Below are 26,878 nucleotides of genomic sequence, written 5' to 3' on the forward strand. Positions count from 1 at the left end.
TTTTTGCTTGTTTGTTTGTTTGTTTATCAGTGCTAGGTGAGGTGATAGTGAGGAGAGATGGGGTTGGAGATGTTAGGGTACTTTCTGAAGCGGTTTGTTTTCAGGCTGTGGTGGAGAGATGGAGAGAGATTGTAACATTCTCACTTCAGTGACCTTGAGAAGGAAGGTCATTCTAACACCATGGTGTGAGAAGTAAGGAGATTCAGGTTCTTGAGCAACAAGATCTGGGAGACAATGTAGTGACAGAATAATACGCCAGCTAATCCTGTAAATAATACTACTTGATAAAAAATTAATCTGTCATACACTTCCTGCAACCAGCATTTCTTTTAAATATTCTCGGAGAAGTTACATTGAATATTAATAAGTAAATATTTTAGCGTGGTTGCAATCAAATAAAGGAAAATATTCAACTAGGCTATAGTAGCTAACCACTGGAGATAAAATTTCTTACAATGCAGCTGTATCATTGTTCACCGTTTCTTACGTAAGGAATTCCAGAATATTCTAATTCATTATAATTATTGACAAACAATATATATCATTGTCCAGAGTTTACCATGTGACACCATATGTAAATATCAACACTTTTCAATCCACAGTGATAAAACGGGGCAGGGAGAACATTCCTTCACAAAGACAACTCATCTGCATTGCTAAAGTTCACTCATCAAACATAAAACATCCTGACGCCCTGTGCTCCCTGGCTTGGGGCGGGAGAGTGATGCTTTTCAGTGTGTCTTCTCTGACAGGAATGGGTCACCACAGTTCTGAGCTATTTATTCATAGGAAAGAAGCTTCTACAATCTGACTGGCTTTTCAAATGGCTCTTTTTAATACATCTTCTGCATCATTGGAGGTAGCAAATAATGGACTTATTTGCAGGTGTTTAGACCGACTTCCCCAAAAAAGCGAATTGCTTTTGTTGCCACATGTTTATATATATATGTATGTATGTATGTGTGTGTGCGTGTGTGAGTATATATATATATATATATATATATATATATATATATATATATATATATATACATATATATATATTTTTTTTTTTGTTTTTTTTTTTTTAACCAGGTCGTATAATTCGTTGGAGATAAGAGCAAACAGCAAACAGGTCTACTCCCAATAAACGGGGAAATTATCGCCCTGGCTTTTCCTCGTGACACAATTTGTCAGACTTACTGATAGGAAACAAATTCTATTCATAAAGCTCCCCCACCCCTTGGCACCAGTGTGATTCGGTAGCAATTCAATTATAGTTTTGTGCGATAGTGAGTCCAGAGAGGGAATCCAGCTTGACAAGAAATATGACAGGACAGTTACTGAGTGTTTATGCAATTAAACTTTCACTGACAATACCTGCCCAATGATGAATGCCGGGGCGGAGGTGTGTGTGCACAAGCAATGCCCCACAAGGATTGCACATTTTTCATTATTTTGCAGCTTCTCTGATCTTTCAGGGATGGCTGGAAGCAGTGGGAGAGAAAGAGGGAAAGAGAGAGAGAGAGAGAGAGAGAAAGCTCCAGGTGTAGCAGCAGTCCAGGAGGGAATCGTGAAACAGAGCTGTGTGAGAGAGAGAGAGAGAGAGAGAGAGAGAGAGAGGAAGGAGTGTAAAAAGAAAAAAAAGAAGAGGAGTGTAAGTAGTGATAAGTGAGAGAAAGGGTAACCCAAGAGGATGAAAGGATGGATCCCTTTACCTTGCATTTTAGAGTAATTCATTATAATTAATTAAGTAACTATCCTGAAGGTTGTATAGACGTTGAAGACAAAATGTTCACAGTTGTTGTCAACCGTTTGTGAAGAACGTCTGAACTGGCAACCTGCTGAAAACAAACTGAAGTCCTTGCGCAGTTAAGGCATTTCAGAGGAAAGAAAAAAAAAACTTTCATTTTAGCTACATTGCACTCATACCCAAATAGAGGTGAACAGACAAATCAAATATGATGAACCATAACAGACATCTAAAAGGCCTGGCCACAGTTAAATTTGTCATACGCTTTATTAACCAAGCAACTGATGGCTAAGGTGAATGCTAATTACAGTTTAAATACCCCTCACAGGTGATATCTTCTTCTCCACAATACTTATTTTCAAACCACCCAATCTTTTGACTGTATTACAAAAAAATAATAAGAGTAACTTAACACTGTGACTCGTCCTCTTTTTAAGTCAGTAACAGTCCGTTTGTTCACGGTCGCTATCTGTGATATGCGACTTATTAGCGCATTTGGTGACCGTTATGAGTTGTGAGGGGTTGCAGCAGAATTCTGAAGGGATTTTCAAGCACGCTGTTTTTTGTCCAAAGATCAAAAGGAAAGGTGAGCCGTTCTTTTTTTTTTTTTTTTTTTTAATTAAGCGTTTGTCCTTCAAACGGCGAAGTTTCTCTCTGCGCTCCACACTTTCTCCACAGATAATTAGGCCCTGTAGTTTGCTTAATTCCACATGAGAACGGGCTGGAACCACCTGCTTCTTTTGTATGGGTAATCTTTGTCTTCTAAGAGTCGTTCCCTTATGAATTGTTCGTCTGGTGGAGAATGAGAAAATGTCTTTGTTTTTCCCCATAGTGTCCTACTGTTGCCTAAATTTGTAATGTATGCATGCAACACTCTCTCGTTCTGTCTCTCTCCTTCTTTCACTCTCCCTCTCTCTCTCCCTCTCTCTCTCTCTCTCTCTCTCTCTCGTTCTCCCTCTCCCTCTCTCGCGCTCTCTCAGTGCATTGATAGGGAGGTGTTGATTTTAGGTGTATGTGGATCTTCAGAGTAATCCTATTAATTCAAAGTGAATAACAAAGAGCACCGGTCCTTTTCCCATGTTGTTCCATTTATTCAACCTGCTAGTGTTTTGTTCCTCCATCATAATTATTTCCAAGTCAGATCCACGCTGATTTCCTGGTGGACTTGTGTACCTTAGAGTAACTTAAAGAACAACGGAGCTGGGATAATTCCCACAATTCCTCTGGGGTGGTGTTCTCTGTTTTATTTCAAGGACATTTTTATTACAAAGCTGATGGAATTTGCATATTAATTCATTTCTTTCAATTTTTAAGATTAAATGTTGTCAACATGTATCAGTGCAATGCTTTGACAGAGCTGATGAAATGGGTCAGTCATGCCTGAACATTTTGGAGTGAAGCAGCCATCTGCAAACCCCCCTCCTCTCGCACCCCCCCCCCCCACCACCTCCCTGCCCGCCACCGCTCTCTCTCTCTCTCTCTCTCTCTCTCTCTCACTCTCTTTCTCTCTCTCTCCCTGCCTCTCTTTTGCTCTCTCACAACTTGATTAAAGAAAGGGACCCCAGCCTAGGGAGAACTGGAAGTGCAAAGAAAAAAAAAAAAGAAGCTAAAATGATATGCCAAATTCTATCAGCTAGCTTTGAGGGCTCTCTCCTGAATTAGAATGACATTAGAGGGGTTTTATTGATAAAGTGCATTTTCATGTTGTGATTCAATGTTGTTGGGTGTTTTTTTTTCCCCTTCAAAATATAACAGAGTGACCTCTGAAGTTGATGGTCTTGCTTTTCTCTAACCCTTATTTGGTCACGACTTTCATTGTGTTGAAGCAGATATTACTGTGCTCTTTTTTTTTTGCACTGCACAAATCGAATCTGTTATTTTATCTAACAGCAAAGAACTTCTTATATCATTATAATATAGTCAGAGATAAAGAAAAAGTCTACAGTTTTCAATGCCAATCATAATCACTTCAGCTCAACATTTATGTAGTGTGACCTTACTGTAGGTCACTTGGCATCTTTAATTGTGGGAAAGACAAGTTTGAAATATGGTTTAAATAACCAGAGGACCCTGTCTTTGCTTGGTTTACCAGTGTAAGGTGCTATAACACAGTGGCTGTCCCAATGGCCCGTCTGACTGAAGCTTTCCCTCAGACAGACAACAGAGCTGCTCTCTCCTGTACAGCTCTTCTACTTTGTCCTCTAACCATTTTAACATCCTCACTGTTCCCAAGTCCTGGTAGAACACAGTTATCCAAAACTGTCTACAGATGGAAATTCACATTCAGGGTTGAGACAATGATGAGGAAAGCAGGAGGTGGAAAAAAACGAAGAGTTTTCCTATGAGGGTAGTGTCATTTGAAATGGTTTTATTTGTTTGTTTGTTTTTTTTAATCTCAGGGAACGTAACAGATTCATAAACCCTAAAGACTTTATCTGGCAGTGACTTCACTCCACAGTAGATGACCATTGGCTTCCACTGGACACGGAAGTCAGCATGACCTCCGTGCTGATAAAAGCTGCCCGTCTTGTCACTGACTCCCCCCTACACCCCCACCTTCCACCATTATTATCAAGAATGGATGAGATGGCTAGCCCACCACTGCCCCCTAGGGGAAGGAAGGGTGAAGTGCAAGGGCCAGAGGACGATCTGACCACTTCCTCAACCTTAGAGGAGAATGCTTCCATAAAGGGTTTGATAGCCACCTCTAGACAGGATAGTGTCCTGTAATCTCTATGGACACTTTGGGACAAACTATTCCATATTTCAGGATGTTCTGTCAAAAACTGATGGATGTCTAGTGCTATCTTCACAGTCTATCTACCTTTTTTTTTTTTCGATCTTCTGATCCTAAACCAGTCGAGGTGGAGGAACAGGGAGGAGGGATTTAGCGAAGGAATCCAATTGGTCAGATCCCCGGATTTGATTGATGTGCATCTTTTTTTTTTTTTCTTTCTTTCTCCCTTTCGTTCACATCCAGGCTTTATGGTAGATGACAAATGCAGGGACAGCCCTTGGCACTGTCTATGTCAATAACATTGTCAGCTTCCAAAGTTTTCGGTGCCTCAGGCTGTCATGGTAATATCAAGCCCAGATATGACCGATCTCTCGGAGGATCGGAGCTCACACTCGCTCTCCTCGTGTTTCGCTCGGCTATATGATAATGAGGCTCAAGGGTCTCACTGGACGTAGCGTTGTTATCTGTTAATTACATGTATCGAAATTCAACCTGTTTTTGGTTCTTTTTTCTTTTCTTTTCTTTTTTTTTTCTTTCTTTTTTGTTTTTTGTTTGTTTTTTCAGCACAACAATGTGGTAGCTTTTACCATTTAGTGCACAAGCAAAATCAGTAGTGGTTTTACCTTTCTCATTACGACTGAAGTAAATGAAATGTTAAGGACATCGTTAACGTCGGTAAACATGACCCTAAATCCATTTTGACTGACTTGGGTTAGACTAATGTTTTGGGGGAATTGTGTTAATTTAAGTGAGTTCATTTTGGTGAGAAATAGCTCAATTAGAGCACTCCACATCTTTGACAACCAAAATTATTTTAGTACTTGTTTTTTTGTTTTTTTTTTAACCAAAATGAAATTGCCTCGTTTTTTAGATGAGACAATAATTAAAGCAATCTTTAATAGCCAGTCACTGATGACTTTGTTTATGAATATCATCAGTGTTAAAATACTATTATTTGGCTATAAAAGAATAATTCTCTTTGAACTATCCTCTGGGTCTCTAAATTGCACCGTGTTTTACCTGGATGGTTACTGGCCCCTTTCAGCACACACAGCTGATCTTCCTTACTTCAGGTAAAGAGGTCACTGGGGCTGAAGTTTTGTTTGGTAGGAGTCATCTCAAGCCTGGCTCTTAGTTCCTGGACTGTATGAAAGGGTCAGTGTGCGTTGGTATTACTTGCAGTAACAGGAAGCCTATGTTTGCCAGTATACGAGAGCAGAGTTGTACGCAGTGTCAGATTTGCAGCATTCACCAACGCTTTAAGGCAGAGAACCAGCAATGCTCTGGTCTTGTCGCGTTCAGGTTTAAAGTTTGGCAGTGCTGGAAAGTTGAGGGAAAACTGTCAGCCTGTTGGAGGAAAAGCTATCACAATGTTGATGCCACTTAAAAGGTCTCACATTGGACAAGTGCCGGTGTAAGGTCACTGAGAGGGCAGTGTGGAGGAGGGGCATTTAAGGTTTATTTAGTGCTTCTTTTTTACCCCCAGTTAATGACAAGAGTGAGAAGGGTTTTGCAATGTGCAGTTTGATTTCTGTTCATCAGAGAAAAGGTTTGTTTGTACTCTTTTACATCAGAAACCATCTGAGGTTATACCAACCAAGCATCTGGTGTTTTCGTTTCACCAAATTAAGGAGTATACAGATGAAAATAGGGTTTTTCTAAGATTGTTTTTTTTTTTTTAATGTCAAAATTTATTGTACCAAAGCAATACAAGAACATTAACAGCCCCAACCATGTTTCACACCACATTACCCCAGTTTCTCTGTTTCCTCCACTCTAATTGTAAACGTGACTTTATTCCTTAAGCCTTTCTGTTTTCATTTATTTCTCTCGGTTTTTGCCTAAACGGACATATGTTGTGACACTGCGCGAGTGGACGTCCGTCGCCACAAATCGTGCTGGGTGTCAAAAGCGGTTGCCATGGAAACAGGGCCGTCACGTATGTTTGGAGAGCTGCAGTGGCGGTATAGAGGGGTCCCTGGGGGTCTTATGAGGATAAAGTTGCCATTGGACATTTCCAAACGCAGGTTACATTGTTAATACCCAAGGTGTCCTACATGCACCGCTTTTCTGTAATAGAAAGGTAGACCGCACACGGTCCCTTTTCTTCACCGTAGTTTGTTCAGATTTTTAAAGAAAAACAAAACAAAACGTAAATGGATCAGTATTGATATCTTTCAGGCTGAATCTTTCAAACAGACATCAAGACTCAAAGGACAGTACCATTTTTTTCTTACACCTAAAAGGACGCTTCAGGCTATCAGTGGAACTAACTATCCCACCTGTATTGAAAAATCACTCCATAGCCCCCAGTATAGAACCTACCAGCAGGACAGACCAATTAGCACTCAGCGCAAGAGCATATACATCATTACTAATGTACAGCACAGCACCTCCATTCATCAGAGTGGAGCAAGGCTAGCTCTCTCTCTCCCTTCAGACTTTGGTGGCAGAGGAACCGGAGAGACAGAGCTAAGGGCAGGCCATTTAATCTTGATTTATCTGTACGGTAAATACTTGACATTGCGAATTGGTACTTATATTTGTATAAATATAAACCTAGGTACGTTAGCCGGAATAGGCAAACCGCCCTGGTGGTCTGTGAGTCACACAAAGAGCATGTGGTCGCTTCTAAGGAAACTCAAAAGGATGTGTGAGAGAGGGAGAGACAGAAAGAGAGAGACAGAAAGAGAGAGTGAGAGCTAGAGAGAGAGAGAGAGGGAGAGCAGGCTTATATATCAGCTGTAGTTATGGATGATCAACACACTGCACGCAGAAAGTAATGCTTTTAAAATCTCATCATTTACCCCAAGACGGATTCATTCCAAAAGATTTCATCAAGAAAATTAATTCCAATGGCCATCAAACCATAAATTGTGCTCTTTCTCCTCTTTCTGTCTCTTATGCGTGCACACACACACACACACACACACACACACACACACACATATATATATATATATATAATCACAAATATTTTTTTCCTCTTAAAAAGTCATTTCAGATATTGTCATTTTGCTATGAAGACGAAATCTTAGAGTTTACTGTGTCTCTACACATTTGATCTGAGATAGACCTTCGGATGGGATGATGATGTTGACTGATTAATGCTCTTGATAGCGTCAGCTCCCTCATATTTGCAGCATGTTGTCTGCTGGTCCTTTTATAGGACCCGCAATTTTTAGTTTTTTTTGTCTTCCACATCGTCCTGTTTTGATGTATGAATTTAATATTCCTGACAACAGAAATAGGAGTCAGATATTTTGTTTGTTAAAAAAAAAGTGTATCGAATGATTAGACCGTTCCGTCAAAAGCGTGCACTTTTTTTTTTTTTTTTTTTACGCAGGACAGGGAATAAAACGCAGTACCGTGTAACTTTTTTTTTTTTTTTTCCTTTTTCACCTGTTTCAGAAGGAAGGAAGGATACAGGGGTTTGGTGTTAATCCACGGGTTCTTAAACCAGCACTCTGTGGAGTTAAGGCTCTTCTTTAATTTGATCTGGATCCTGTGATGTAAAAAAGCAAACAGCATATACCCCTAACCCCAGAGACAGGACCTTTAATGAGGATGTCAGTGAACCACTAAGTTCCCTTCACTTTTATCACTTCAGGTGTACCATCCTTCTCTTCTCAAGCTCCGTTTAGCTTAGAGGAAAGTTACTCTGTCCTTAAAAAGACAGTGAATGAGAGACTTGAGTTCTTGTGAAATTGTCCGATGTACTTTTTGTACGTTACATATGGTTGTCTGCACGTCAGTGTGCTTTTTTTTAAATCTCTTTCTTCAGTCCCTGTGAATGCTCACCTTGCTTGTTTAGAAAATGACCAATTTGACATTAATGCCTGTATATGGTATTCAGGCAATCACAAGACATTTGAAACATTAATATGTACCTTAATAAGCCTGTTATTTACACATATTGATGGGGTTTTTTTTTCACCGAACAGATGTGAGACATTGATATGGTCATGTAATAGTTTTCTCAGCGTCGGACTGAAGGCTGTCATTACCCAAGAATAATGAGTAGGCTTTTTTTTTTCCCTTTACACTTCTGTCTTCCTGGGGTTTTTTTTTTTTACTATTGCGTTAAGTCTCCTCTCGCATTGTTCTTCTAGTCTCTGTGTTGGGAAAGCTGGTCTGAAGTCTGCAAAGGTCTGGCTATTTTTGCTCTCTCTCAATATGATGGTGATTGGCGTAATCAGTCGTATCTCTGAGATATGTTGCGATATTCGATTTGAATAGAGACTGCGGAGAATGAGTGTGGATTTAAAGATCTGTGTCTGTAATTTACGTTCTCATCACTGCCGTCGCTCAGAGGTCATTCGGGTCACGCGTAGAATGACCCTGGCCGTTCTTGAGCAACGTGGCGCGTGCAAAAGAGCGGGGGGGGGGGGGGAGAGAGAAAGAAAAAAGAAAGAGAAAAAAAATGCCGTGTCTTCAAGCCTGCCTGGAGTTTGATGAAAACGCTGAGTTCTAAGGCTCTCTGATCTTGTGTTTTAGTAAAATAGAACTCTACGCTTGACTGACAGTTCTGATCTGAAGTATTTAAGTCTAAGTTTTGATCTCTCTGCCTTTGATTAAAACTAATGAGCTCATTTAATTCAAAATGGGAATCTCTGATAAGAGAAATAAGGTTGATGTGATTGGATTAGAGAGGCGAATTAAACTCTTGGAGCTGAAGTTTGTGCTTATATAGTGTATTAAAAAGCTGTTGGCATATTCGGCACTGTTAGATGATGAGAAAAATTTCATAGTAATTCATATTTAATCACCAGAAATCAAATGACTAAATATAACATGGCTCTGCTTTTCCCCAGAGTGATAAAGGACTAGTTAGATTTTAAATGACATTTAATTCATGTCCTTAGAAAAAAAAAAAAGCAAGGCTTCAGGAAAGAAAATGGCAGGAGAGGTGCCCCCAACTCTCTCAAGACCCCCCCCCCCCCCCCCGCCTCCCCTGGCACCCCCAACCCCACCCCCCCCCCCCAGCACCCCCCCCCCAATCTCTACCCACAGGCCACCTTCGCTTGATCATATTGTCTTCCATTCTAAGTGAAAGTCACTGTTGCCTTGTTATATGCAGAGTAGTAGAAAACTGGATTTTCCAAGTGTCCTGTTGGTAATCCCATTTCAGTTTAATCTCCTAGTCTTGTCCACGCATCACTTTCACTGTCTCTCCCTTTCTCGCTCTCGCTCACTCTCACTCTCTCTCTCTCTCTCTGTCCCCTCCTCTCTTTCTCTCTCTCTTTCTCTCTCTCTCTCTCTCTCTCTTTCTCTTCACCTGCCAGTGATGTTGTCTGTCTCCTGGAAACATTCCTACGCTCCCTCTTTGCTTACTCACTTCTAAGAATGCAGAGTTTGGGCTGTGGGGTAGGCGGGGTTTACCAGTCTCAGTCTATCATATGTCTCTGGGGTAGGCGGGGTTTACCAGTCTCAGTCTATCATATGTCTCTGGGGTAGGCGGGGTTTACTAGTCTCAATCTATCATATGTCTCTGGGGTAGGCGGGGTTTACCAGTCTCAGTCTATCATATGTCTCTGGGGTAGGCGGGGTTTACTAGTCTCAGTCTATCATATGTCTCTGGGGGAGGCGGGGTTTACTAGTCTCAGTCTATCATATGTCTCTGGGGTAGGCGGGGTTTACTAGTCTCAGTGTAGCATATGTCTCAGGGGGAGGCGGGGTTTACCAGTCTCAGTCTATCATATGTCTCTGGGGTAGGCGGGGTTTACTAGTCTCAGTCTATCATATGTCTCAGGGGGAGGCGGGGTTTACCAGTCTCAGTCTATCATATGTCTCTGGGGTAGGCGGGGTTTACTAGTCTCAGTCTATCATATGTCTCTGGGGGAGGCAGGGTTTACCAGTCTCAGTGTAACATATGTCTTTGTAATGCCTTTAATGCTAGGGCTGTTAAGCATGTTCGTTTAATCATGCTCTGATCAGCCGCTGCTTAGACAAATGAGCAATTTCACCTGTGTCATGTTGGTGTCTTCACATAGCTCAATTGGTTGTCATTAGCGTAAAACCCAGTGCTCTACCTCTAAGCAGATAGAACCAGGCTTTTATTGCGGTGTCATGTAAGCCTGTACGTGGGGATCTTGGCAGAGGAAATTATTATTGTTTTAACTACAATGTTGGCAGTGGGAGATAATATCTATTTGCTACTTCACTGATAGCTCAACTGTTGATGTTATACGTTTTCTTGAAGCAACACTGACAGGTCTTATTTTGAGATACATGCCTGATTTATACTGATTTACTCCAATTTATAGGTGTCTAACTGCTCCTGTAAAGAATGATTCGAACTGCTCCTGGACTCAACTACGAGCAGTTAAAAACCAATTATGATGTTATACCAAGCAAAGGTTGTGGTTATTATAGAGAACATAATTAAAACATGGTCAAACTTTTATTGGCATTGTGGGGTTTTTTTTTTTTTCCCATCGACTTGTGCGTTTCCATTAGACAGTTACCTGAAGTTGATAGAAACTCAATGAGAAGTTATTACAAACCATCTTGCTAGCTTGGGATTTTTAATATCTCCTCCTCTCACGGGCTTTCTGCACACAAATGTATTGGACAGGTAATGCAAAGTAATTGGATTTCTCTCACTCTCACTCTCTCTCTCTCTCTCTCTCTCTCTCTCTCCACAGTGGAGTCCAGTAGTCCTAGCCTGTTGGCACCGGACAATTCTCTGGAGCGCTCCTTTTTCATCCGCATGAAGTCCACATTGACCAAGAGAGGCGTTCACATCAAATCCTCCGGCTATAAGGTGAGAAAACTCCCTGGAGCTCACTAGTTTCAGTCTTGTGTTTTTTTTCATTTGGGTCTACCAGGGATCTCACTATCGACGCGCCATGGGGTATAAAGTGCAGTGTGGTGTGATCCAATGTGTAGCTTGCTGTTTTGCTTAATGTTTCATCACCATCTCACTGACAGCTGATGTGGTTCATTTGATTTGACACGTGTTCAAGGTTGTCATGTCTCATCCCTCACTCTTTAGATTCACATTTTGGGAGCTCAAAGCCCGAGAAAAAAAAACGCAGTTATATGATTCAGTGCCCTCTCTTTGTGTCACCTAAAGTGTCTTAAATACAATAAAACACAACCAGTAACGCTCTGTTTCAATGTAAGATATGCCAACGAGATAAACCGAAACCGATCTGAGAAGTTCAAACTCTCTGTATCATTTGGTTTTCTAATTTTAAGGTACATTTCTGTAATATACAAATGTTGGTTTAGCATCACTGAAAACAGGACTTTTACCATTATATACATTGTATATCAATCATCAAGCACTGTCATTTGCGATGACAACACTTAACTAAAATTTAACCAGACCATTGATCTGAACAGTTTGCTCCAAAAAAGTGGAATAGAATGGGTGCATTGGTGAGATTTTGAGAGCATAGGCAGCTCTTCAGTCAGAGCCTTTATATTCACCTCGACTGGTTGCTGAGCACTGCAGTCAATGGGCTAAGTAATTGAACTTTATATAAGCACCTATTGTCACAGAGGCATTTCAAACCCACCAGAAAAGCAAAGGAAGACCCCGCTGTAACCAATCAGACTCTTCAAATAACCTCTTTACATTGCCACGTGGCATATTTTACAGTATTCAAATGTCCAATGAAAATGTATTTTGCATCATCGCTAACTCTGATACACTGGTAGCTCACAGGTAAGATGTTGATGGATACATTGGTGGATTCTGATCGCTAAATCTTGGTAAAATGTCAGTGTTAGAGACACAGGGAGAAACATCCGTCTTCCAAACCTTAACAGAGTTTGTCTGTTTCTCGTACCTGGATGTATATTTGATGCAAACAGCCACGAAGTGGGGGAAATAATGTCACTGCCATGCATTCATATTCACAGCCTGCGTCCGTGCATACATTACCAGCCAGACAAGATCCCCCTTTTTTTTACATTTACTTTAAATTAAGTCAACAACTTCCGTTATTACATAATGCAGCAGGATCAATTTTGCATGTGGCGCTGGCACGTTGGGCCGAAAGGCGCCGGGCAAAAAGGCTCCGACTTATTGACACGTAGTGTGGCAGCTCGCGTGTGTCTCTTTCCCTCAAACTCAATCTCTCTCTCTCTCTCTCTCTTTCTCTCTCTTTCCTTCCCTCTCTCTCTCTCTCTCTCTTTCTCTCTACTCTAGAGGTCAAATCAAAGTGAATTCCTCTCTAGCTTAAGCCGAGCCTTTTCTTTCTAACACGTTTCAGACCCCATCTCATTTAATACACTCATGTAAAGGTTCTCCATCATTATTTGTGCTGTATCACATTTCAAAAGCACTCCTGAGAATCCTGCCGAACAACTGAATCTTATTTCTTATGTATACCTCTTCTATATTCACGAGCAGGGGGCAGGGGCTAGGGTAGGATGGGGTGTGTGGGGGGGGGGGGGCGCTGAGGAGAGACGGAGAGAGAAAGAGAGAGAGAGAGCGAGAGAGAGACAGACAGACAGAGAGAGACAGAGAGAGAGGGCGAAAGAGAGAGAGAAAGCATTGTATGCCGAGCCATGAATTATAAAAATTGATCCCTTTGTTACGTTGGCTGGTATTAAATTGAGATATGCTGTGGCTCTGCTTCTGCCCGCTGCTGTTGTGAACCCTCAGCGTGTCAGTTTGCATTTAGCTGCTTGAGCATATTTTAATGTTTTTTGCCAGAGCTTGTGATGTTCTTGCCAAGAGCTCTCCTGCAGCAATTCACAACTGAGGCCCTCTTCTTTGTGGCAATTACTTTCAGAAGTTGTATTTTTTCAGACTAACTTTTTGATGCCCCCTAGCTTTTGGAGGGGGGAGGGGGTGGGGTGGGTGGGGGGGGGGGAGGTGGCTGCTTCTGAAGAGATCATTTCCATTTTGTATGTTTTTAATACATTTTAATGTTTATTTATTTAAGGGAGAGCTCCTTTCTATGCGTTGGGGAGAGCGTCGTGGTGTGTATTTTGCATGGGCTGTTTCGTGTTGACGTTCTCTAGAGTGTAGCTGTGGTTACCCTGACTGGAGTGTGGCTTATATGTTAGATGGTAATTAGGCATCTCTCTCTCTCTCTCTGCCTGGCACTGAGACATGAGCTGTGATGTCTTATTGAAGCTTGGCAACAAACTGGTCAAACGTTATCGTTGTTTATACCTCACCATCTGACTCCTGTTTCTCTCTCTCACTCTCTCTCTCTCGCTCTCTCTCTCTTTCTCTTTCTCTCTTTCTCTGTGTCTCTGTTTCTCATATGAAAAACATGTTGTTGAGAATCCATGCTGACCAGTTCGATTACCTGATGAATTCTGTTCTTAAGATGCCGTTTGGGACGTTATTCCCGTCCTAATGTGGAGCTCAAAACCTCAAACTGTGTCACTTTGTGAATATTGAAGCACCTTTGAATTTCGGCTATTTTACTTTCTAGAAATTTTTTATATATTTAGGAAACACACAGGACACAGGAGTCACTTTAAATTTTGCTCCTGCTGTTAAAATACAAATTCAAATGTATACTCATTTTTTGTTTGTTTATTTGTTTTTTTCACTGAATATGTCACAACAAAATCCCTTTCATGTAAAAAATTATATATATATGCAACTGGATTTCATAACAGTTTATCAAAAACAACTTTGGATTCTGACAGTGTATATCCAATTCCCAGGAACTCCCAAATCCAGGAAACTCTCTCAAAACTCTCTTTTATTTTTTTTTTTTTCTGTTAATGTGTCAGTCCCACAGTTTTGGACTGGCACATCCCCAACGGGGGAGGAGACAGCATCAAAGAACCCCCAAAGCCTCAGCTGTGAGTCACCGTGGCGACTGTAGGGGCAAAGTCTGTCCATCTGAATGATGCTAATGGCATTTCAGCAATCTCTGAGGTGAAACAATGAAAGGCCTGTGTCAAAACTCTAAAAACTACAAAACAATTCCCTCTGGCTTTCTCAGGGTGATTAAAATGGATGGATCTAAAACATACAGTGTGCCCATCTCGTCCGGTCCTCCTCTGGGCAAAATGGAACTGCAAAAGACTTTAAAGCCTCTGCGAAAACTTTAAAGTCAAAAATGTGTCAGTAATTAGCTTCGTCGTGTTTTTTTTTTCCACCCTGTTTTTTTGTTTTGTTTTGTTTTGTTTTATACTGTTTTTGTTATTAACAGAGAACAATAAAATACATTAGCTTGTTTCTCAGTTTTTTTATAGGTATGTTTCACTATTTTTTTTATTTTTCAGTCAGAAAAAAAAAACAGATGTTTGTGGACTTGATATTTGATGTCTCGTTTTTTTTTTGTTTTGTTTTGTTTTTGGTTTTGTTTTTTTGTTTGGCTTTTGTTTTGTTTTTTTCTTGCACCGGTATAATAACCAACTCAGCAATTAAAATCATGGTTTCACTGTTAATAATACAATGATTACAAAACAGCACAATGTAATATGGTGACTATGTTTGATTCAAATGATCAACATTTAACAAAAGTTTTTCTCCACACTCTACCCCCTCTATGTCTGTCTCTGTCCCTAACCCCGTCTCCTGTAGGTGATTCACATCACGGGCAGACTTCGGATTCGGATGGCACTGACACACAGTCGCTCGGTGCCCAATCAAATCATGGGCATGGTAGTGGTGGCACACGCCCTTCCTCCTCCCACCATTAACGAGGTCCGAATCGACTGCCAGATGTTTGTCACACGGGTCAATATGGACCTCAACATCGTCTACTGTGAGAATAGGTAAGAGGCCCTTAACCAGCCAGTCAAAGCGCTTACCTTTGCACAGCGTGCTTTAGTGAAGACATTTGAATGGCTCTCTCTATAAACGGCTGTAAATGTTAAACTTGAGTGTGAAAGCAGTCACTTGACACTGCATGGATAGTCAGATAAACTGTTATGATTTGAATGGTTGTTTGTTTTCTTTCTCTCTTAAATATTTAATTTCTCTCAAATGTTCAATTCATGGTGACGTTGTTCTTAATTTTGAATATTTTGGTGGGCTGTTTTTTTTTTTTTAATTTAAATAACATGAATTATCTGCCATAAGTCAGCCAACACTTGCGACCAAGCAGATATTTTTTAAAAAATTACAGCACCATCCATGTTGTGGCACAACCGTTTTATCTGAGGTTTTGTACGTGAAGCTTATGAGATTTATTGGCATGGACAGGGATTGGAGATCTCTTCTACTCTCCCCCCCCCCTCCCCACCCCCGACACACACACACACACACACACACACACACACACACACACACACACACCCCACCCCGGAGATGCAGGGTACGCCTGCTTTTGCTGCAGTCTCAATCAAACACACCTGATCCATCTAATCAACCCTCTGATCAACAAGAGAGTAGCAGTCAACTGTGTTGAATTAGGATTGGAGCAAACGTCTACAGGTGCGGCAGGTGGAACATTCCCTACCCCCTCCGGGCAAGGATGGCATGAACGAACAGAGGATTAATTGGCCCTGGAAGCGACCTAAGCCGCTCATTGTTAGACAAAAGCGAACTAATTTGTTCACACAAAAATTTAAGCAGTTATTTAGACGGTTTGTCTCAGCTGGTGCTTGTGCATCGCTAAACAAGTTTCCCCACGTTAAGTGCCTCCCAGATCCTCTGACCCGGTGGAACGTGTCTTATTTCTTCTTTCATTTGAAAATCATCTATAGACTTTATTTGTACTTGCAAATTGGCTCCTCTCATGTCTAAATGAAAACATCTTGATTTGGTACTTCTCAAAAGGAAATGACTTATTGGATGTTTTTTTTTTTTTTAAGATTTATTTATATCTCTGGGACTGAAATTGCCCGAATGTCTTTTTGAAAGTTTTTACAATTCCCATACACCTGTCTTATTTATGAGAATATGATATCAAGCCAGTTTCTTTTGGCAGAGTAACTGTAGAGTTTCTCTTTGAAAACCAAACGGGCGAGTGATCTCGACTTTAGCTTTGTGATTAAATCAACTCTCTTTTGGACCTGAAAACATCAAAAGAATACTTGCGTTGGGAGGCGGGGGGGGGCAGGGAGGACTGCAAAAAGAATTCTTTGGTGGGCCAAATAATGGTTAAAAATATAAACTTTGATTGACAGCCTTTGGTATTTAATTTAACGATAGCTTGCCGTTAACCAGAATTCTCCAAAATCAGAACCAAGAATCCAGTGCGCTGGTCTTGCAGCGTTACAAACACCATCCATTCAAAAAATGATTCATTTCTGTATTTAATGATTGTTTAAACCTGTGTGAAATTTCTCCTCAGAATTAGTGACTACATGGACCTAACACCTGTGGACATAGTGGGGAAAAGATGTTATCAGTTCATTCACGCTGAGGACGTGGAGGGGATTCGACAGAGCCATTTGGACTGTGAGTATTTTTCACACAAAATGTCTACACCTCAATCGCTACACCTTTTCAGATTAGTACATAACAGATGGTGTTAGACAACGAGGTGCTCTCTTTTGGCTTTGGGGTTTTTTTTTTGGACAAAATTTGAACATAAGAACGCCAGTCTCGTTTTCTCAAAGACACCTTGAGCGGAAGAACCTTGAAAGTATAAGAACATGTTCCACTTCAGGGTAATGGTGTAGCAATGTGACAGATTAGCCGCGCGAACGAGCCTCTTCATAAAGAGGTGTGAACAAGAGCTTTCTTTAGGACAGTCGCCGGCCATGAAAAATTATGGCTTTGAAACAAATCATTCTGGATTGCTTACCACCGAGCAGAATGATGCTGAAGGAAGAAAAAAAAAAAAAAAGGAAAGAGAGGAAACTTCAGTCAAATCTGACACCGCCGTCCTGATCGGAGAACGCTTCACCGCACTTACCGCGTGTTAAGTCGCCCTTTTTCGAGCGTTCGGCCTTGTGTTTTGATCACCTCTTCTTTTTTTTTTTTAAAGATTGTGCCAGTGTTTATCTGTGCAAGCGCCTGGCAGGAGAGGCTCTTTGAAGGTGTCTCGACCTTTGGAGAGCTCCTCTTTCATCGTTCTTGGTGGTGGTGGTGGTGGGAGGGGGGGGGCCTTACGGGGCTGAGAGGAGCGGGGGGTGTGGGGGGGGGGGGGGGTGGACCACACGCTGACCGTCTGGAGTAACGTTTATGCTTTTTGAATACCCTAAATCATCTGTTAAGTGTGTTTTGGCAGAGTACCCCCCCCCCCTCCTCTCTTGCAAACAATCTCTTAGCGCGACGATGCCAAAGAGACTGAGAGTGTCACCAGGAGCAGCGTTGCGTCCCGTACAGTAAACACGTGTTACGCTGCAGTCAGGCAGGTTGCCATTATTTAAGTAGAAATAGGCAGAGGCAGGGAAGGATAAATCCGCCACTTTATTAGGTGTTTGCGGAGGAGGACGAGTGTCCTTGAGGCTGCCGGGGGGAATTTGGAGCTGTCTGATTAGATATTGGGAGTTGAACTGAATTAGAGCGCAATTACCTCTGCATTGCACTGTCCCCCTGCCTTAAAAAGCCCCCACACTGGGTCCATTAGGCCTTGATTTGAAACCCAGCAGAGGGAGAGGAGCAAGGAGCAAAACCCTGGATTGTATTGATAAGAGAGAGAGGTAGAGAAAGAGAGAGAGAGTGAGAGAGACAGGAGCAATAGAGAGGGAGAGGGGGGAAAGAGAGGGAAAGAGGAAGAGAGAAAGAGAGAGGATAGAGGGGGAGACCGAGAGAAAGAGAGAGAGAGAGAGAGAGAGAGAGAGGGTGAAAAAGAAAGTACCCAACCTTGTGAAGCTTCAGCTACCCCTGGCTGTATAACCATCAACTGCACACTACCAATGCGCTCTAATCAACACAAATCTCAGCACACCCAGAAAGAGCCGTGTAGCTGTACCAGGAAGGCAATTAGTGGAACAGTTGCAGTATAAAATTTAATCTGGGTACACTGTGGATGTCGTAAAAACTTCATTGTCGTGAAAAGACGCATGAAGAGAAGGCATATTAGTCTCCTCCCATCAATGTCCCAAAAAGGGAGGAAAACTTGGATGCCTTCCAGAATTCCCTTGGATTGTGATTATTCCATGACTATTACTCTCCCTCCTGTGAAAATAAATTAAAATTGTTTGTTTGGTTTTTTTTCTTAGATGCGAGTAACAGTAGTGTGACTAAGCTTAGATGGCTATCCACTGTGACACACTTGGTCTGACACATGGTGGTATACTAGTCTTTATCAAAGCTTTGTCTGTGCAATTTTCCAAACAGGACTCAACTTCATGCCTCTGTGGAGGTGTGTGCAGTAGATGTGCAGTAGATCTGTCTTGTCAAGTTCAAGAAAACTGTCACTAAACCTCTATCAAATATTTGGCGCTTTGCTACTGGACAAAAAGCGTTGTCAATACCTTTTTGGCCTCACGCAACATTGGCTTAATAAAAAGTACACTCCTTTTGGCATCTTTTGTATCATTTTGTTTTTGTTTTTTGTTTTTGCTTTTGTTTTGTTTTTACATTGATTATAGGAAACAGCTAGGCAACTCAGCAGGAGGGAGGACTGCAGGACTTTGGACCTTTGGCTGAGGTTCAGTCAGATCAGGGTTCTGATTGGACAGAATGAACGTGTCATCAGTGGCTCGCAGATCAGTTACTGCGATGAGACAAAGAGGACATAACTTTACTCTGTCCTTTCTTCCAACACACAAGGTTTACCTGTACACTCATTCCTGATGGACAGCTGTACAGACTGTGTCTGACAGAGAAATGTAGACACTTTCTGTGCGGTTATAAAATCCTTTACAGTGAGTAATCTATAGAGTGTTTAATCAAATGAGTGTACAACAGCATACTGATCCATGTATAGAGAGGCTCTGACTGCTTAGGTTATACGTATTGGATGTGTGTCATTATAATTGAGTAGTTGAGGTCAATTACATTTCAATACACTCTTGAATTATGATTTCTTTTCCTGTTCTGACTTGAGCTGAAAATATTTATTTTGACCTTAACCCTAACGCTTGCTGTCAGTTCTTTTATTTTTTCATAATTGAGAGAGCCCAGATTAGCATATCTGTGTAGAATGTTGAGGTAAAATGCAATTATGAGGTTATGTTAAATGGAAAAAGATTCATTCACCAGTAGCTCTGCTCCTAAAAGGCTTTTAATGTTAACAGATGTATTCTATCTCCTGAAGAGCAATGTTTCAGAGGTGACCGCATCCGTGTCACGCCCAGTAACAGTCAAAGCTCTGTGTGTGTGTGTGTGTGTCTGTGTGTATGCGCGCGCGTCTGTGTGTGTGCGTGTGTGTGTATGCGTGTGTGTGTGTGTGTGTCTGTGTGTGTGTGTGTATGCGCGCGCGTCTGTGTGTGTGCGTGTGTGTGTATGTGTGTGTGTGTGTGTGTGTGTGCATTAACAGAAGGCACAGTGTGACAGGGCAGTGAATCAGGCTATAGCAGTGTAAAACTGGCTGCGAGGCCTTTCTCAGTAGGGCTGTTTCTCTGAGAGGGAGGGAGAAAAGAAAAGATGGCTCTCAAACGCACAGGCAGGCCCCAAGAGACCAGAACTCACCGCCTCAAGGCATACTACAAGAGTCAGTCTCTGAAGAGTGGTTCAAACCGACTTTAATGAAAAACTCCCTTCGCTGTTTATTGTGCTTACAGACAGACTGACTCCACTGTTGGAGAAAATACACCTGTTTCAGGTGACTCATCCATCAGAGACAAATGTGTGATTGCAGATTTTATCGCTCAGACAGTATTTGTTTAATTTGAAATGTAAAGCAAATATGCACAATGTTTAATATCCTGTGGGTTGCTGTACGATTCCCAGTACTCGTGTACAAAGTGGTTAACGAAAATATATTTCAAATGTTTGGCACTGAAATTTCGTATCTCCATACTAAATTGAATATTGTCTGCTGTTTTCCCATTGTTGCATTTAAGTTGTTTTAGCGCTCCTGGTGACTGTGCAGTGACTCTCTAACTGCTGTGTGACTACAGCAATATTTTGTGTTGCATTTCATTTAAGTAAAATTTCTGGATGGCTAAGGTTTTTTGTTTTTTTTTTTTTAAACAAAACAACACAACTTGTCATCTGTCCAGTCACAGGAAGAGAGAGTAGTCTCCTCCTGCAACAGGACAGATCAGTCCACGCCCATGCCAGCTGCCGTTTTTGATTGACAGATGACTCTGCTCTGGTATACTCAAAACATGTTAACCCCTGGCTCTGTTACTACAACATCGGTCCCCCGTTCAGCCGTACACCCTGTTTTTCAGTTCTGAGGATGCAACACAGCAGCTGGAACCTTTTCTTTCACCATTCCTCTCTCTCTCTCTCTCTCTCATTCATAAAAGGGTTGTCTTTATGATAATACCCCGATGGACTGCAAGGACTTTTCCATAAAGCAATTTCACGGGTGTAAATTACTTAGTTTAATATGACGGAGTTACCCCACCCCTTCCGGAGAGTCACATGCGCAGGCCACTTTGGGTAAAGGGTATCTGAAAGGTAGCCGCTATTATGGAAGAGGTCCAAGTGATTAAACGGTATAGTGAAGGACAGGGGTATAGCGCACGGAGAGGGAAGCGGTCCTGCAGGCAACGCCCGTGGGCCACGAGGCAGAGTCACAGATTAAAGAGCCCGTATTCCTTTTAAAGCCTGCAAAAAGGCTCGGACGACTCTGGCTCTCGAAAAAAAAAAAAAAAAGAAAAAGAAAGACAGGATTTTTAAAAAGGGGGAAGGGTGGGGCAGAGGTTCATTAACACTAAATCAATAGCAGGAGCAGGTCCTGATTGATTTAATGGCACTGTAAGAGAAAGGGGTTAAAAAATTAGCTCCACCTGCACGGGCGCGGTGTCTGGTGAAAGCCAGAGGTGGGGCATATTGATGCTAATGCGGAGGAGATGAGAATGACTGGTTTACATTCAGGAGAAGGAAAGTCTGGGCTGTTTAGACAAAGAGGGGATTTTTTTTAAAAGAACCAGTGATACGGATCTGTGTTCACAGAGAAGAATGAGGCCTGCTAGTCTGACAGATTTTATTAGCTTGTGAGAAATATAAACTACGGTAGCCTATTGATGCTTTAGAGTAGGCTATGCTTGTCTTCAGTAAATTGTTCTTTCAAAAAATGCCCTTGTAGATTCATAGGATTGTTCTGTGATTCCATGTGCGCACTTTGCTAGCACAGCCAACCTTGACTGTATGTCTCGCATACCTCTAACGCTTTCCTCTATTATTGTCGAAGCAAATTCAGGTGTTTCTCAGATATCCACCTTTTTTTCTTTTTGCTATTAACGCAACACTTACGTTAGTTGTACAAACTTCGTCATTCTTCAAAGACTCCTTAAACATCTGTGCTAAACTTTTTAAGTTTAACTTTACGCTGTGGAAATAGAGAGACCTGGAGGAGTAGAATATGCGGTACCCATTGAGCTATGTGATTGGAATTTGTCGGTAGGCTTTCAGTATTCCGTACGCTGTGGGATTCCGCTTTAAACAATGAAGGTTAGAGCAAGGGTATGCCAATTGGCCATAGTGAATGAGTCAGAAAAAAAAAACAAACTTATTTCATCCCAATTTTCAACTCTTAGTCGTTAGTGTAATATTTATTGGTAAAGAAAGCAGTCATTGAGCTAAAGTCAATTATTATAGCCCTTGGGACGACTCCTTAAACAATGCTATTAGTTCGTAATAGTTTTAATTACAGAACTTCTTTTTATATAAATCATTTTCCTCTAGGAATTCTTTTTTATGGAAAGGGCGATTTGTAGCTGTAATTAAGCAAAGAATATAAATATACTACCTTGCTCTGGTTCTGACTGTTTCTCTTTTAGAGAACGATGATTAATGCAAATACATATTGGTTGAGATAACCATTTAGCGGTTAATTTAGCCAAATTTATTGCAACCGCTGCCGTGTCTTCACATGAACAACTTTAGACAAGGACAGGCAAATGAGGGAGTCTGCGTATAGTCACAGCTCCCTCTGCTGGTTAAATATGAGCAGTGCATTGAGGAAAGCTTTGTTCAGATGTTTTTGTGTCTAAATTTCACACGTAGGAGGAGATGAGATTAGACCGTCTGTGAAATGCTGCTGTGTATTGCTGTTTTAAATGAAGTGACTGCTCATTTGTGAATCAAGTGGGAACTACGGATGAGATTTGAGTCATGAAGAGTGGTGGGGGTGTGGGGCTATTTGCAACAACTTAACTAAAACATTAAGAAAATTAAATTGAAAAACTTAAAAAAAAAAAAAAAAAGTAAATAAAACTGCAAATTCAGCAGTGAAATAAACAGACACTCTGAAATGATTAACCACAGCACTAGATATCCAATAACAAACTACACACATAGCTTAAAATGAAGCATTACCACTAATGTGCCAACGGGATTAGCACAATTATGCTCTGTAATTGAGTGATGTTCAGTCACTATGTTTTTACAAAGTCTGAAACTTTTTCTTATTTGCACTACGGTTTCAAAACAGTGTTATTTGTCACCTAATTCTCCATTTCTCTGTCTCTGTCTCTGCAGTAATGAATAAGGGTCAGTGTGTGACTAAGTACTATCGCTGGATTCAGAAAAATGGCGGCTACATCTGGATCCAGTCCAGTGCCACCATTGCCATCAACGCCAAGAATGCCAATGAGAAAAACATTATCTGGGTTAACTATGTGCTTAGGTGAGTTCAAAACGTTTGGTGTCAATTTATATATACCATCCTTGACGACTGTATGTTTACAGTATGCTATTATGGTGTATTTGAAGTGAATATTGTAATTGGTCTGGTGAGGTTCAGTAGAAGAATATGCACCTATGTAGAAGTTATGCTGGGTTCCTCAGTAATGCTCTAAACACAATTCGCCACACTTTAATAATGAGTTAATCTTTCCTTTCTGGCAGACTCTGTTAGCAGGAGCAGTGGATTTCTCAGCTTTGATTGCTAGTGTTTTTTCCCGTTTCCTCTGAGAAACAGCAGTGGCTAAATAGATTGATCCCCCGCAAAACTTGTGCTTAATTTCCTTGCCCTCCATGGGAGTTTGGGGGTGGGTTTTTTTTTTTTTTGTTGTTTCCTTTTTTTCTTACTTCTTCTTCAGAGACCATTAGAGAAGCCGCCACTTTGGGGAACCAAAGATCAATGGGAGCCTTTGAGGAATGGCGGGTGCCGGGTGATTTGGCATTCCTGGCAGCGACAGGCAGTAAATGATTTTCTATTGGCAGTGTGAATGACTCGCTCCTCTCTCTATGCTCTTGTTTTCTTGGCAGCAATCCGGAGTACAAAGACACGCCCATGGACATAGCGCAGCTCCCGAACCTGCCGGAGAAAGCGTCCGAATCCTCCGAGACGTCGGATTCCGAGTCTGACTCCAAGGAAAACTCCGGTACAGTATAAACCCCCCTCTGTGTTGTTTCGGTACTGACCTCTGCCATAACTTTAACGACAGACTTCAAACAATACTTATCTGGATAAGTAAATATCTTCAAGATAACTGTGCAGTAACGTACTGTTCACGAGCGGCATTTAATACATTTTCTCCCAAAATGAATGCCCGTGAGATCTGAGACGTTTCGCAGATAAAGTCACGGTTCTGAGTGCATATGATCGGTCTCTGGCATGGTTGCACCTGAGCGTGAGGAGTCTTTTCAGGGCAGGGTGGAGATGATGTCAGGTGAAGAACTGGGGAAAGCGCCAGCTTTAATGCCCGTTGGCATCCCCTGTACACGCAGCCCACAGCCAGACGGCATCACAAAGGTTACAGGCTCTGCCAGCTGTGTAGGGGCCAGATTGATGCCCCTTTCTCTCTCTCAGCATGCCAGACCAGAGACTGGCACACCCATGGGTACCCTCAGGGCCTAACTTAGCTACACACCAGCCGTTCTGTTCAGTATGTGCCTGATGAAAAAAAGGAAAAAAAGAGCCAAACAGTTCAACAGGAGGTTTAAAATGTTCTCGTCCTTTAAGGGAATTCTAGTATGTCATTTCACCATTTAAAATTTTAGTCCTACCCTGATAAATGTCCTTCTGATGTCCTTTTGATACTGGTTTATTGTAATTAAGGGCCATTATGAACAGTCTGGATGTATGCTGGAAAAGAAAGACGATATCGCATTTGTACATGTTTAGAAAGATGTGTGATTTGGAATTCAGTATTGAACAGAGAGGATATCTAGACAGATTTGTAACATAGTGCTTCATTTTGTCGATTTCTCTGGGTCAGTGTACACATGTCAATTCTAAACCCCCTTTTTCTCCCAGAAGACAATGAAAATTCCAAGTCGGACGGCAAAGGGAACCAGTCGTCGGAGAACAGCGAGGATCCGGAGTCTGACACCAAGAAGCAGCCCGGTCCTCCCTCGCAGCAGGAGATGAGGCGGCAGGAGGAGGGAGACAGCTCCAGCAACGCAGAGAGCCAGGACAGCGAGGACAGCCTGGAGCCGTCGGACTGCGAGGGCGACAGTAAAGAGGGGCGCCTCGGCCGACTGGGCGGCCTGCACATTAAGGTGGAGCGCTATGGCGACGGGGAAGGGGTGGAGCTTCAGGATTCGCCTTCCTCTTTATCCTCGGACGAAGACGAGGAGGAGGAAGAGGAGGAGGAGGAGGAGGAAAGCGGCATGAAAGACTGTGAGCTGAGCGGAGGGGAGCTGGGCGGGCCAACTCCCAGCAAGCACCAGAAACGCAAAAAGAGGAGGAAAAAGCAGAAATGGGACGGGAGCAGGAGGCGTCTGCGGCTCTCCTCCGCCACCCCCAGCCCAGGAGCCATGGACCCCACTTTGGCTGAGGAGCCCCCGCTCCTCCCTCCACCCTCCCCTGCCAGTGCCTCCGTGCTTAAGATCAAAACCGAAATGTCGGAGCCCATCAACTTCGACAACGACAGCAGCATCTGGAACTTTCCACCCAACCGGGAGATCTCCAGAAACGAGTCCCCCTACAGCATGACGAAACCCCCGCCCGCCCACGACGCCTTCCCCTCCCCTCAGGCTGGAGGTCTGCAGGTGGCCATCCCAGACTCTGTCCTCACCCCTCCCGGCACAGAGGGTGGAGGGAACCGAAAACCCAACTTCGCTGGTGGCAGCGTCCCTACCTCCGCCTCTAGCGCCACTAGCTTGGCTCCCCCACCTTCCTCTTCTTCCTCCTCCGCCTCAGACCCCCTCTCTCCGCCCCTGTCGGCCTCCCCGCGAGACAAACAGCAGGGTACCCCCACCACGTCCAGCTCCCTGCTCTATACCGGTGATCTGGAGGCGCTGCAGCGGCTGCAGGCAGGGAATGTTGTGCTTCCGCTGGTCCACCGGGTAACGGGCACCCTCGCCGCCACCAGCACTGCCACCCCACGGGTCTACACCACTGGCACCATCCGCTACGCCCCGGCGGACGTCACCCTGGCCATGCAGGGTAACCTCCTGCCCAACGCCCACTCCATGAACTTTGTGGACGTCAACAGTTCCGGCTTCAGCATCGACCCCAAGACGCCCATGGAGATGCTGTACCACCACGTCCATCGGCTCAACATGTCCGGGCCGTTCGGGGGCACCGTTAGCGGTGCCAGCCTCACCCAGATGCCGGCGGCTAACGTGTTCACCACGGCGGAGGGGCTTTTTTCCACTCTTCCATTCCCCGTGTACAGCAACGGGATTCACTCCACGCAAGCTCTGGAGCGCAAAGAAGATTGAAGCAAAACATCAAGACCATATTACTGTGTTCAACTGTCTAAGACTCTTTTGAAGACTGTGTTTCAAGTGGGAAAAAAAAAAAATACATGAGTATTCTAGCACTTTGAATTCGAGCAATTGAGCTTGTATAATTGAAATGAATGGTTCTCCATGTCTTTTTAATTGTTCTATTTCTCCTTCAAACTCGTTCTTTGACCTTCTTCTTTTTCCTTCTCTCTCTTGTCTCTCTACCACTTCTTTCCTTTTCCTGGTCGATGACATTTTCTCGAAAAAAAAAGAACAAAAAAAAAAAAAAAAAAAGCTGGACTGTTTTGTAAAGAGTTGGAGCCACAGAGAACTCATATAACTGTAGCTTATGTTTTCTCTGCGGTGATAGAAAGCGTACTTTTATTGGAGTTTATTACGTTGCATCCTTCTAAGGATGCTTTGGATATTTAAAGGTAACTGAAAAGGAAATGGTCGCGTAACTTTTATTATTTCTTGCGTATCTTGATGAGATCAAGGTCAGCATAGACGAAAAGGATGTTACCCTGTTTGACATAGCCGAAAGGGGTTTAAAAGTTCTTTCTTAGAGAGGGAATTAATATTTTACAATTTTGTTTTTTGGGTTGTTTTGTTTTTTAAATATAGCTCAGTTTTAACTTGCAAATCATGCATTTTAAAAGCAATTCCCACCGGATATCGACCTGTGAATAGAATGTTCTAGAATGTTTTTCATATATATGTATCTATATATATATAGATATATATATATATTTCCAGGATTTTGGAACAGGTCAGTGTAAGACATCTCTAGTTCCATCTCCTTTTTCCAGACTCATGGTGCTACCATTAACCCTCATTCAGCCAG

The 26,878-nt window shown here is 42.4% G+C and overlaps 1 protein-coding gene across 1 annotated transcript in view; it reads left to right on the forward strand.

Annotated features, from left to right (window-relative positions):
• The window catches only part of npas3 (neuronal PAS domain protein 3), a 219,253-nt gene extending 193,225 nt beyond the window's left edge, over window positions 1–26,028 (forward strand). Inside the window, exons 7-12 of the mRNA XM_030781851.1 lie at window positions 11,117–11,235; window positions 14,980–15,173; window positions 16,697–16,803; window positions 22,894–23,041; window positions 23,626–23,741; window positions 24,617–26,028. Coding sequence (XP_030637711.1) covers window positions 11,117–11,235; window positions 14,980–15,173; window positions 16,697–16,803; window positions 22,894–23,041; window positions 23,626–23,741; window positions 24,617–26,028 — 2,096 coding nt within the window. The remainder of the gene's footprint in view (window positions 1–11,116; window positions 11,236–14,979; window positions 15,174–16,696; window positions 16,804–22,893; window positions 23,042–23,625; window positions 23,742–24,616) is intronic.
• Window positions 26,029–26,878: the final 850 nt, after the last annotated feature.

Source organism: Chanos chanos, chromosome 1, assembly GCF_902362185.1.
Source record: "Chanos chanos chromosome 1, fChaCha1.1, whole genome shotgun sequence".
NCBI classification, from domain to species: Eukaryota; Metazoa; Chordata; class Actinopteri; order Gonorynchiformes; family Chanidae; genus Chanos; species Chanos chanos.